General features: G+C 38.9%; 1 protein-coding gene across 2 annotated transcripts in view; it reads right to left on the bottom strand.

Moving 5' to 3' along the window:
- The window catches only part of SLC35A5 (solute carrier family 35 member A5), a 65,160-nt gene extending 52,419 nt beyond the window's left edge, over positions 1 to 12,741 (bottom strand). Inside the window, exons 1-8 of one of the 2 annotated variants that reach the window (XR_001920907.2) lie at positions 12,428 to 12,741; positions 11,801 to 11,953; positions 10,957 to 11,055; positions 9,678 to 9,814; positions 6,488 to 6,555; positions 4,393 to 5,188; positions 2,566 to 2,669; positions 629 to 743 (exon numbers count right to left, since the gene is read on the bottom strand). Coding sequence is in view for 1 of the 2 variants with exons in the window: in XM_018074647.2 (XP_017930136.1) it covers positions 2,601 to 2,669; positions 4,393 to 5,188; positions 6,488 to 6,555; positions 9,678 to 9,814; positions 10,957 to 11,055; positions 11,801 to 11,930 (1,299 nt within the window). In the remaining variant the exon portion in view is untranslated. Of the gene's footprint in view, positions 1 to 628; positions 744 to 2,299; positions 2,670 to 4,392; positions 5,189 to 6,487; positions 6,556 to 9,677; positions 9,815 to 10,956; positions 11,056 to 11,800; positions 11,954 to 12,427 lie in introns of those variants that run through there. The other variant, XM_018074647.2, reaches the window with a different exon arrangement.
- Between the last annotated feature and the right edge of the window lie 6 nt (positions 12,742 to 12,747).

Genomic DNA, 12,747 nt, shown 5'->3' with positions numbered 1-12,747 from the left:
TGGCTGTTTTCATCCACAGTCTGTCTTTGAAGCTGCTACATTCACAAAATAGCTGAAATTAACCAAAATAAATACTGCTTTAATTGGCTTGTTATAAACAAGAGAAACATGAACACACCTCTCTTCCTGGGATTTTTTGTGAACTATTTCCTCAGACCTGGAGGGAGGAACATAACATCCTCAGCAGCAATTAAGTTCAAATGTTTGTGAATCTGGGCTCTAAATCAAAGCTCAGAAAAAGCTCTCTGCCCAATGTATTCATTAAATGCTATGAGTGCCAAACTAATGCTGCTCGCCAAAAATATCCTCATAAATTTCCCTATTGTCATTTAAGGCAAAATATAGTTAAGCTTTCCAACATGGAGAAGTTTCCATACAGTGGAAATACTTAATCAAGAAAGATTTCCCATGATCTATTTAAGATGTGTAACTCTAGAGAACTGCTCCCCCTTGCTAACTAGGGCTGTTCTCCAGCTGACAATCCTTCACAGTCACTTCCTCTAACAAATCTCATTTACATACTAAATTTGACCATTGCCATGAGTAGTACTGCTGCCAAAAATTGCATGATTATGTTTTTGGGTTACTATACACATTATTTTACTGCTAAGATGATGCAAATCCTTACCCATTTTTAGGCATCCGTTAACATTCCTGCTGCTGCAAAGGAGATATACAGTTCTCCTCCATTATTTTAAGAAACCTGCCTGGCCATCCAACATAATCTCCCTGAGACCTCCAACCTGAAGCCAAAAGAAAGATTTCTACATGTTAGACAGGACCAACTCCACAGTGCAAGTAAACACTTTGATCAACAATCCTATCACCAGTACTTTTGTCAAGTAAGCCACACAGGATAGCATTGGTGAAAATTAGAGGGGAAAATCATTCAGCAGGACAAGAGTTGAAAGCAAGAACTAAGTGCACTTTATAACAGTTGCAGATCAGTCATTTCTATATCTCATTTCTCTTAATGCTGATATTTCAGGCAGGAAGGTCAAACATATGTTTGCATCTGTACAGATGACATTCATCTTTGGTTTGATGCCCTGTCATTACAGGGATGAGGCTGATTTCTATGTTCTAACTTGCTTTTACTTCATGTAAAAAACTACTACTGCTCATGTAAATGCAAAGCAATCTAAAGCTAACAGTAGTTTCACTCTTCTTGGAAATACCTGCTATGACTGAAAGAGACAATGAACTCAGGCAGGTATATATTGCACAGCTGTATGTAATGAAAAAAAAGTCTTATTGCCACTAAGTCTTCAACAGTTTGAGCATTCTTTTCCAAGTTTCATCTCCCCAAATAGGTCATCATAAACCAATAAAAACTACATTTCTGGAATTTACACTGAAATATGCCTTCCTATTCAGTACAGATGCAGACAACTAGGGTTCCTTGTGTTGAAATGGCCTACTATCCATGCACAATGAAATTAGATGCAAAAGATTTTTCAACCACAACAGTAAATTAATTTTGTACAGTTATTCTTAATATATACTAGACAAAAATTAATACAGAAAAAAATAATAGTTTTAGATTCATAGTTTATGATTTGACAGTCATTGGTCACACATGGAAACAGGCTGCCTCCCCTGATGGATCAATGACAGGAGCTAAGTTAATTAATATAGCAATAAGTCATCAATACAGTACATGTAAGTAAGCTTTATATACTAAGCCTGGACAGAATGGCAGAGGGGAACAAAGGCAGGACTGTCTTCAGTCCAGAGAAATGCATCACTAACTGCTTACTATACACTGTGGTATGAGGCTCTGACACTGAACTCATTGCTTATCTTCTTAAAAATTCTTCTGACAGTATCTTTCAACTATGAAAGACACATTTTTGAAGGGAGGAAATTATAAACCAACATGTTTTCTCCTGCTATGAGAGAAGAGGCTTTTGGAACATACCAAGAATCCCTTATCAGCATCCCCATTCCCTTCCCAGTTTCAAAATTCTCTGAATAATTTGGAACCTCGCTAATTTTTCATCTCACTCAAAATACAATCCAGTAGATGCCTCAATGGCAATTCCAAGATCACTATGCCTGGCATTCTGCAGAATGTTTTCTCTCTCTACAAAATTAATCCAAGACCTTATCAGTCTGACAGGGTGGAGCAACACCAGATAATAGTACCACCTGTACCCTCTTGCTCAGTGCCCCAGATGTTGAAGGTCATCGCTGTAGCTGCATAATATTTGTTTTCAGATAGTGGCCCCAGTGCAAACTAAGCCTCTACACAAAGCCTTTGTAAACACGAAAAAAAAAAGACCCTATGATGCATTCATACTGTTCAACACATTTTTGTTTTATTCAAGCTCTTTCAAAGTTAGGCCACATAAGCTGCATGTAAAATTCACCAGCTGCTACAAAGGCATTCCAGATTTTCACTTCCCCAGACACTGGGAGACAGGCACAGAGGAATACAAATCTCCATATATACAGCTTGAATATTGTCCGCAACCACATTTGAGATCCAGCCCCAAAACAGTTTCGATTAGTCTGCCAGTGGGGAAAAACAACCCTGTTAATAAAAGATTAACTCTCTCTCACTATGAGCAATAGCACTCCTCTGAGCCAGCCTCATGCTAGAGGGAATCTTCATCTGTATCAATGTCACTGCCTGGCTTGTTCAACCTCTCAAATTCTTCTCCATCCTACAGGAAACAGAAGCAAAAGAGAACAACATGAGCAAAAGTCATCTTGTTATTAACACCAAAAAAAAAAAAAGAGCAAGGTTTATTTTGAAGGTATCATTTATAATAAAATCAAGATGCTGTAATTTAAATTTCTCACCAGTGTGTTATGAGGTTTAGGATATACATGCTCATAAAAACATTCCCTGCATCTCCAATACTTTGTAGTGACTTGTTGCCTAAAACAGCCTAGAATCATGAAATGGTTTGGGTTGGAAGGGACCTTCAAGATCATCTAGTTCCAACCCCCCCTGCCATGAGTAGGAACACCTCCCACTAAACCATGTTGCTCAAAACCCCATCCACCCTGGTCTTGAACACTGCAAGGGATGGGGCATCCACAACTCCTCTGGGCAACCTGTTCCAGCGTCTCACCACCTTCATAGGAAAGAACTGCTTCCTAATCTAAATAAATCCACTCTTTCAGTTTAAAGCCATGCCACCTTGTCCTATTTCTACACCATGCCCTTGTAAAAGGTCCCTCCCCAGTTCTCTTGCCAGCCCCATTTAGATACTGGAAGGTGCTATAAGGTCTCCTTAGAGCCTTCTCTTCTCCTAACTGAACAGCCCCAGCTCTCTCAGCCTGTCTTCAGAGGAGAGGTGCTCCAGCCCTTTGATCATCTTTGTGGCTCTCTCCTGGACTTACTCCAGCAGATCTACATCCCCAGAGCTGGATACAGTACCACAGGTGGGAGTCTCACAAGAGCAGAGCAGAGGGGCAAAATCACCTCCCTCAACCTGCTGTTTCTGCTGCTTTTGATGCAACCCAAGATACAGTTGGCTTAGCCTGTTTACATAGTGCTATTTGTTTTTACCACAGCTGTTCAGTTGTTAGTGCTAAAATAGACGACACCTGGCACACCAAAAATATACAACTTTGTGTTATTTACTGCTCATTAAAAACAACAACCTAAAAAGGCACCTTGTGGAATTTCTGAAAAATCTCTCTTCCAAGTTTAGTGTTTCTTAGACTTCAGTGGGGACAGTGCTCTCTGCTGGTTTCAGCGTGTATCCACAATCCGTCCCTACAGGCAGAGTGAAGGCACAGACACCACCCCTTCCCCTCAGGTCACTGCTCAGCTCAGCTGACGGACAGATCTAAGAGAGAGCCCTCCCTGACATGTACTACTTAACTAGATCACTATTCAAATTAGAACAAAAACCACTAGCAGGCCTGGAAGAAATATTTAGCAAGAAGAAAAAAATGTGTTAAAACTCAGTACTTTGAATATTACCTTTTTGTCTTCAGCTATCTTTGACTGTTAAGGTAGAAAGAATCTTAACATCATACATGTTGACCTCTTCATGATGTGGGCTAAGCTACAGAGATTTATCAGTTCTACTTAAATACAATAATTTCCCAGGCAGCAATTCCAATTTCTGAATGCCCTGGGCAAGTAAACTCTCTTGGTTATAAAGCTTTCAAGAAAGGACTTGTACAAAGCTGAAGTTGCTCACAGGACTGCCTAAAGTCACAGCAGGAAAGCAATGCCTACATAGGCTTCATGATTTCAAAAAGTAGCATATGGAAAGCAATACCCATGATTTTAAGAAATACTGAGGAGCTTTGGTGTTGAGGGATGAGTCTGGTCACATCCAAGATGAGTCTTCCAAACATTCCATAGCATAAATGGAGGTGAAACAAAAGAGAAAACCATGGGAGACAAGCACAGAAAAGCCTTACCCCACTTGACCTCTCCCATCCATCTCCTTTGACGAGTTTTCCCCTTTCCCGCAGACTGGCATATTCCAGGCCTCTTGCTTTACTGGCATTATAGATGAATATGGAGAGAAGCACTACAGGAGCTTCCAAAAAGAACTCTAGAGAAGGCCTGAAGTCAAAGATGATGAAAGACACTGTGGTGATGATGACAGTGTTGATCTGAGCAGTCATAACATGGAACATGTTGTCTCGGAACTTCAAGATGAAGGCTACAGACAGCCCCAGGAAAGCTGTGACAAATATAAGAGCCACGGAGAAGATGTTGTGCCCATAAAAGAAGCCACAGTTCCCTATCTGCCTCCGGTCCTTTGTCTGCAGCGCCAGCATAAGCCCATTGAACAGCACCCCAAAGGCGTAGAGTTTGCTGTTCTGCGTGAAGATACTTTCACCAAGCTGATCCACATCTTTCAACATCTTTTCATTGTAGATGTTGGCCAGGGCAGAAACAAAACACTGCACTAGAATAAGCAGATGGCCCAGGCTGAGGCGAAGAGGTTTCAGTGCTCCTGCCATGGTATTGGTGACATTCCATTGGAAGCTGTGAAGGAAACTTGGTGCTACGCAGTTGCCTTTTTCCACGCATGCTTCCTCAGGTCCAGCATAGAGAAGGCAGTGGTTAGACGGACTAAAAAACATACTGTGATGAAATCCATGTGCAGCCAAGCTTTGCTGATGGCCTCCAGTTCCTCGAGTCAGGGAAACGATGGACAGGAATAAAATCACCAGAGATGCCCATTGTACCCAAGAGAGTCTTCGCCTAGTGGACAAAAAGAGCCACCAAATTTAGAAACACAGTGGCATAAATTAAATGACAGAAGAACCAGGTCTATAAACCACATAAAGACATCATGCCACACAGATAAGGAGACAGACAGGCACAAAGAAAAGTCTTTTCAGAAGTTTTTCAGAATTAACAGTAAAATGCCAAAACGCAACACGTTTTAGAAGGCAAAGGGGGTCCAGCCTGGTAATCAAAGAAGTACAGAATGGAGTATCCTGAAGAGATAAGGAAAAAGAAACTCTTTCAAGATCCCATTATTTCTAGATACTGATTGCCCAACAACTTAAAAGCAACTGTTGTCTCCATGAGAATACTGGTCTGATGAATAAAATCACATACATTCAAATAATTTCATCATTTCTTTGGTAAACTTTCACTACACTTCACTTTTCCCCCATGATTTTGTGCCCCTTTCTAGCATTTTATGATGGTAACTCTTACAAATCTATGAATGTAATTTATAAGACTGTTAGAATTATTTATACTGTTTTTTCACTCAAGCAAAGCCTGTTTATCTTGGTGAAAATAAAAAATTTGGAAGATTAAGCGAACTGTGACACCACAAGAGACACAAAACTAAACCGAGAAAAAGCATTTCAAGTCAGACTGTCAGACACTGCTTTGGTTTATTAACACCTGCAAGGAAAGACATCTTTGCGCCACATTCAACACAAGCAAATTTTAGAATGTAAAGTTAATATCCATTTCCCTGTCAGTCTTTTCTGAATCTAAATCACATCATAAAGAGCATAAATCAGGCAAAGTGCAACACACGGGACAGAGTTTGGCTTTTGTCACATGAATAATGAAGAAGGGACGTATAATTGCTTTTCAAAACATACTAGGCAGTTGACCAGAAACTCATCAGGACTGACACCAAAGACACCTCTGTCTTTCACTCGTACTGATCTCATCCCCTTCTGCCAGATCACATTCACATTGCAACAGACTGGAAAGAAGTACTGGTAATCATGAAATAAAAGATTTAATGTATAAATGAAAGCACACAAACTTAATTCTGACTATTCAATGACTATATAATCATGATTTCAATTCTTTTCTATTAGAGTTGAACAAATGTGTAGAACTATGAAGGGAGTCCTAATAACCTAATATTTCCTATACCTTCAGATGTAGAAAACAAAACCATCTCTTCAAGCTGGTATAGCCACAAGAAAAGAGAATTATTATTCCCATCAAGAGTTGAAATGTAACTTAACTTCATCAAGGCTAGGAAGATCAAAAATTTCATTTATTTTAGTAAATACTACTTACTTTAGTACTATCCTGAAGAGAAGAGCTGTTGTTATAATGACAAAATTTGAGAAGAGTACAGCCATTGCCTTGAAAGAGAAAAAGGGGAATAAAGTTATACTCCAGACACAGTGGGACACCAAAAACCTACAGACTTCAAGTCTTCCCCTCTCTGCAAGGTGACAGAGTGAAAAGCACTGGTACTGAATTTTCTTCCTCACCCAAGTGGTAGAATAACACACCCATGAAATAACATTCAAGGCCCATTTCAAAAATCTCATGCAAATCACACAGTCCAAGTTCAACCGTAGTGGGGAAAGCTGTACTGAAACCAATGCAACAGAAAACTTATTTAACAGAAAACAGTTTAGTTTTCTATCAGATCAGTTCCCCAGCCAGGCTGACCAGTCAGCTGCAAAACCAGCTGCATCAGCACAAAGGAGGAAGTTGCTCCAAAATGAAAATAAGCAAAGAATAAAAAGGTGAGGCTGCTTCTGGCTGCAGTGCTATTTGCAGCGCTCAGGTAATCCCAGACTTGGACAAGGCACTTGCAGAAAATAAAACTTCTTGTATGTCAAGTGCATTTGCTGCATAATTTATGAAAGGTAAGGAGGTGCTTGACATGAATTTTCAAGACTGCAACTGTAATAAAAAGTCAGCTATTTCAAAGTACAACTGAAGACAACTCTAAAGCTACTGTCTAATTTGGGAATAACTGTATAATAATGTCAGTCCCCTAATCCATGGCCATGATCCCAAGCTGCAAACTCCTTGTGGCAAAGGATTGTCTGTTTTGTCTCTGTATTAGACACTTTATACTGGGACACTGGACCAAGAAGGCTCTTTCAGGCACTGCAGTTATCATCAAAGATCAGAATCTACCAGGACCAGCAGGAAAAAAAAACCTTCTTTTTGGAGGTTGGGATGTTTTGGAAACTGTGTGTTATTCAGGCCTGCCCTGTGTAGTCAGTACACGTACAAAAGATGCAAATATCTCAAGTCTTTCCTCCAATTCATCCTTATAGTGAACTCACTTTTTTAGACAGTTTTATATAAACGCATATATGGACTCGAGTACAAAACACAGACTTTGTCTTGAGTTTTCTCATCTGCATTTCCACATTCCCAATTTTGCAAGAGCAGAGCCTTTCCTATTTACCAGAGGAAAAGCACAGACCCTTTTCCCATTATCTTCATTCTCCTCTATTCCAACAAACTATCTGATGAATAATAATTCCCATGGAACAGCACAACACAGGGTCTCAAGTAAGCTGAGGAGTGACTGACACAAGAGATATCTGCCTAAGAAAACACAAATTTTCCACCTTGCAAAATTAAAACTCAATAAATATTCATGTTAAATGAAGACTGTGGAAAGAGAAAAATATTGAATAAACAAGTAAATCTAGCAGAAACCATTCAGGAAAAAAGGATTCTGATGCAAAATGTAAAAGCATTCCATGCGTACTCTGGTTTTGCTTTACAGTCAAAGCTCCCCATCCAACATCTGGTAACATAATATGATCAAAATCTTAAGAAGGGTAGTTAAAAAGAACTAATTTTGAGTTGCTTTGTTCTCTGAAGCCTCAAGGGACCTCTATCCTAGATGAAAAGGAATATCAAAGATCTCCATGCCACTAATTTGCATGTCACAAACAAACTCTTTAAATGTTAAGTCTTATCACTAGGAAATTTAGCCACTAAAATATCCATGGCTATAACTGAAGCCTCAAGCAAAAAAATCTCAGCAAAGCAACTCTATACTTCAAGCAACTACTCACCCAGGTACTACTTAGTCCCAAACCTACTTTGTTTTTAAACTCACATGAAACCAAATTCAGTCAGATACAGCCAAATCCCTTTAAGCATCTTGCCTCCATCTTTTCACATTCATTGTCTTGTATGCTGCCAAGATATTCTATCTTACAAGTATCTAGCTATCTCTTTTAATACTTGTCTATCATAATAATGTTACAATTTCAGCTAACCATCATAGAACATATTCAGCTAAAGATGCTAAAAGTTCTAAAAAGAGGAATCTTATAGCCAATGTTCTGAGGGGAAAGAGACAAGCTATGTCTGGGGGTGTGTGTAAGCAAAATAAAAGCTGTGCATACTACAAAAGATTACCTTAACTGAGCTAAATCAAATTGCTTAAGGACGCAATTGTATTTATGCAACCTCCTAAATATCAGGCTTTGTTCTGGCAAATATTATAGCTGAATTTCCTTCCTAAAACTGAAAAACCCCAAACCCAACCAACTGAAAAAAAAAAAACCCACCACCAACAGCAAAAAAAAAAAAAATCCACCACCAAAAAACCCCAGACAACAAACCACAGAACCAAGCATTTGTGCACGTTACTTTAAGATACCCAACTCCTCATTTTAATTAGATTTTCTCAGCTGGGTCCTATTCTAGACTCTGGACTAGCTTGTCCCCAACAGAAATCTATACCTAAAAGGACAATATTTTAAAGAGAAATTCTGAAAGAGAAGGCAGAAAACCATTTCCTTTGAATGTCCAACAGGGGCAGCCACAGTACTTTATAGTAAGCACAAACCATCTGTTTTCATCTTATTTCAAATGTAGATTCTGAACCAAAAAGTATCATAGTACAAAACTAAAAGAAAGCACAAAAACTGTATCATTTCCTCAGCATATGCAGATTCACTCAAAAAGATGAATGTAGCTAGAAGAAAGTACAAATTAAATTTTGTGCCTTAACATAATTATCAAATACAAAAATTAAGTCAGTTTTCTTCCTCCTCTCCTCGGTTCCTGTTACACTTACTCCCTTTGTGAGATTACATTTACTCACTTTATGTCACATACATAAAGTGGCAAAACCCCCACAGAAAAGTGCAGCTCAAATAACAGGAAGATGAACAAATGGATTGAAAGAAAAATATAGAGTTGAAGAAACCAAAGGAGGGAAAGTAAAAAACCAGTGCCCAGTACTTAAGCAATTCAGCCTTTTAAATTTCTAAATCACTTCGGATGGAGAAAATACAAAGACTCTTCTCTGCTAAAAGCTGTACAGCGCTGAGCAGTGGGCAAGAGAATGGAAAGGTCTGGGTGGTCAGGTAACAGATTATTCTTTCACCAGTAAATTTTGCCTTGCCAGTGTTACAACAGTAGATAGTCTAAGAACAGTATTACCAACCACGAAGACATTGGAAGTTCCTTTATTCAGTATATGTGTACTTACTGGCTGGAGGTAGGACAGTACATAGAAGACAATCAAATTATCCAAAAAGTAAAGAAAGGCAGGAATTGACCATTTCATCAAATTACATAAATTCTTCCAGGAAAGACATTCAACAGGATGATCCATACAACTCTTTTCTGAAAGGAAAAGAAATCAGTAATAAAGACATCTTTATTATTATCAAAAGCCCATTCCCTTGTAACAGTACAGGTACCACTGTTCTCTATTCGGGAACATCATTGGTCATTAAAAACCAAGGTATCACAGCCCTCTGGCAAGATGAGGGCAGTTCCAGGGCAGAATACACAGCTAGAGCAGCAATCTTGTGCCTATAGATGTTCACTTTCTTGCCTCAGCAGAGAAAATGTCACAGAACCTGTTACCCCTATCACTGGGAACAAAAATTCAAGTTTCAACCATTCTTTGAGGGCCAAAAAGCACTCCAGAGTCCCCACATAATAATGGCATCATTACTGGGTATGATTTTTCTGTGGATTATCGATCAAATCTAGAACTGAAACAATGGCACAGACAGTGGGTCCCTTCATAGAGCATCCAAAGGTCAGCCAGTAATGCCAGAAATACAAATTAAACCAGAACTCACTAGGAAGAAAGAAAGGACAAAGCACAAAGAATGACATTTACTTATGTATTCAGGACACAAACTTTAGGAGGAAGACTGTGATAAGCCTTAGACTATTCTAGAGTTGATGACAGAAGTACTTTGTTAGCACACATTTAAGAATATATAATGTTATCTAATCCTCTCCTGAAGCACCGACACATTGAGTTCAGCAAAACTCAGACATCTGGAAGAAAAAAAAAAAAGAAAGAAAGAAAACCAGAAAACATGTAATTGGCAATAGCCAATGATGGCAAACACTGACTGAATATATTTACTGTCTTAGGAAAGTCTGTACCAAATTGTGGAGGTAAAAATTTCATTGGCTTGCCAAAGCCATGACTGTTCCACGGACAAAAACAACAGTTCAATTTAACATGAGCCTCCAGTGCCTGACACCCTCTTCCAATTTAAATATCTGTTCTCTACCATTTTGAAATGCTATGAGGTTAATCTCTCACAGTTATGTTAAGGTTTTTACATCAGGATGGAAAAGTCGAGAAAGAAAAAACGAAAAATCACCTGCAATGCAAAATCTGTGGGTAACGGAAAGTGTCATCTATCATTAAAAAAATCCCAAACAAAACGAACATATTTGAAGAAAATCAAAACTTAGCAAGTCAACAGATTTTAGTTACTTTAAACATAGGTACTTACGTTTTTTCCTCTTCCATAGTGCCAACACCACACACAGGACCAGTTTTACTACTTCAGAACACATGTTCACTGTTGTAGGAAGGTAATCATATTTGTTATCTGTGGGATTAGGCAAATCAGAGAGAGTGCACAATGAGATTCTGACTCTTGCATTCATGATCTGAGCAAGAACCTATTTTAACCACCCCAATCAGAATTTTGGTCACTTTCCATAAATGCAAAAGGCTATATCAGCACTTTCATTACAAATACTCCAAATTTTATGATATATAACTGCTTGAATAGCCTCCTTTCTGGATTGAAATCTTTCCTCATTTGGTCCCAGTTTACAGTAGAACTTTTTTGTAAGAACTCAAGAACATCTTTAAAAAAAAAAAAAAATTAAAAGCAGGAATGTTTTCCCCAAAGAGCAGTATGGTATTTTTTACTCTCAGAAAAAAAATGGCTTCCAGGATGACACAACCTTTTTCCAGGACTAGAAATACTAGTCAGTTTTATGATACCATTTTTCTCCTAAGCCTGTTGCAATAAAAATATTTCAATCAAGACATGTACCATCAGTAGTGCTTACACACACTTTAGTCATTGAAAAATCAGCTATAAAATAATTCACTGCCTCATCTTTTAAGGGTAGCTCATATACCCTACAACCCAAATTATCACTTTATGTTAGATCAGTGATTATACAGAGACTTTTCATTGCAGAAACACATGTCCCTATACATATAATAAGATGTTTATGCAAAGAACTCTGAGGTGGAAAAGTAGGGTTTTTGTGTATCTGTTTTAGCCCAAAACATCAACCCTTACTTATTTGAGGTGCACCGTGTTTGCCCAACAGTACCTTCATTGGCAGAGTACTTCATCAGGAGGATTCTACTTGAACCCAAGACAATAAACACTCCTCCAAGCAGAAAGGTCTGGTTGATTGCCTTGGTGCAACACATAAATCGACTGCGGCACTCAAACTTCATTCTGCTGTCTCGTTGTCAATGCCCTTTGGACGGCAAGATGAAAACACACTATAAATAGTACTTCTGCAAACCATTTAAACCAGGTGAAACAAGTGTATTTTACTGCTTTGTGTTAATTTATATAAAGATGCTTACATCACAAGCCATAATCTCGTTCTACAGTTATTGTTTTCTTATTTAAAAAAAAAAAAGGGAATCACAGAATCATAATCACAGAATCGATTAGGCTGGAAAAGACCTCTCAGAACATCAAGTCCAACCAATGACTGAACGCCATCTTGTCAACCAGACCATGGCACTAGGTGCCACTTCCAGTCTTTCCTTAAACACCTCCAGGGTTGGTGACTCCATCACCTCCCTGGGCAGTCCATTCCAATGCCCAATCACCCTTTTTTGTGAAGAACTTCTTCCTAATGTCCAACCTAAACCTCCTCTGGTGCAGCTTAAGACTGTGTCCCCCTGTCTCTAGTTGTCTGGGATAAGAGACAGACACTCACCTGGTTGCAACCTCCCTTCAGCTGGTTGTTGAGAGTGATAAGAAGAGAAGGATATGCTACGAGGACCACCAAAGGGGTATAAACAATGTATATACGCAGGGACTCTTGAAGGTGGCAGAAAGAGGCTGGTTTCCCATAAGACTTGCATCTATGGAGTACCGATCAGCTAAAAGGATTAAATAAATCACACGCTTATTATTCTTAAATATTTTTTTAAGCATTCTTGCTCCTAATCCCAGCAAGGAGAAGTGCTACAAAAGCGGAGCGAGAGCACACCTCCGGGATGATCCGGCGTTCCCTGAGGCGGGGGAGGCACAGGG

Source organism: Manacus vitellinus, unplaced genomic scaffold (assembly GCF_001715985.3).
Source record: "Manacus vitellinus isolate BGI_N305 unplaced genomic scaffold, ASM171598v3 scaffold_28_pilon, whole genome shotgun sequence".
Lineage (NCBI taxonomy): Eukaryota > Metazoa > Chordata > Aves > Passeriformes > Pipridae > Manacus > Manacus vitellinus.
Note: the sequence above shows the minus strand (reverse complement) of the source record. Positions and strands in the feature narration are given on the sequence as shown.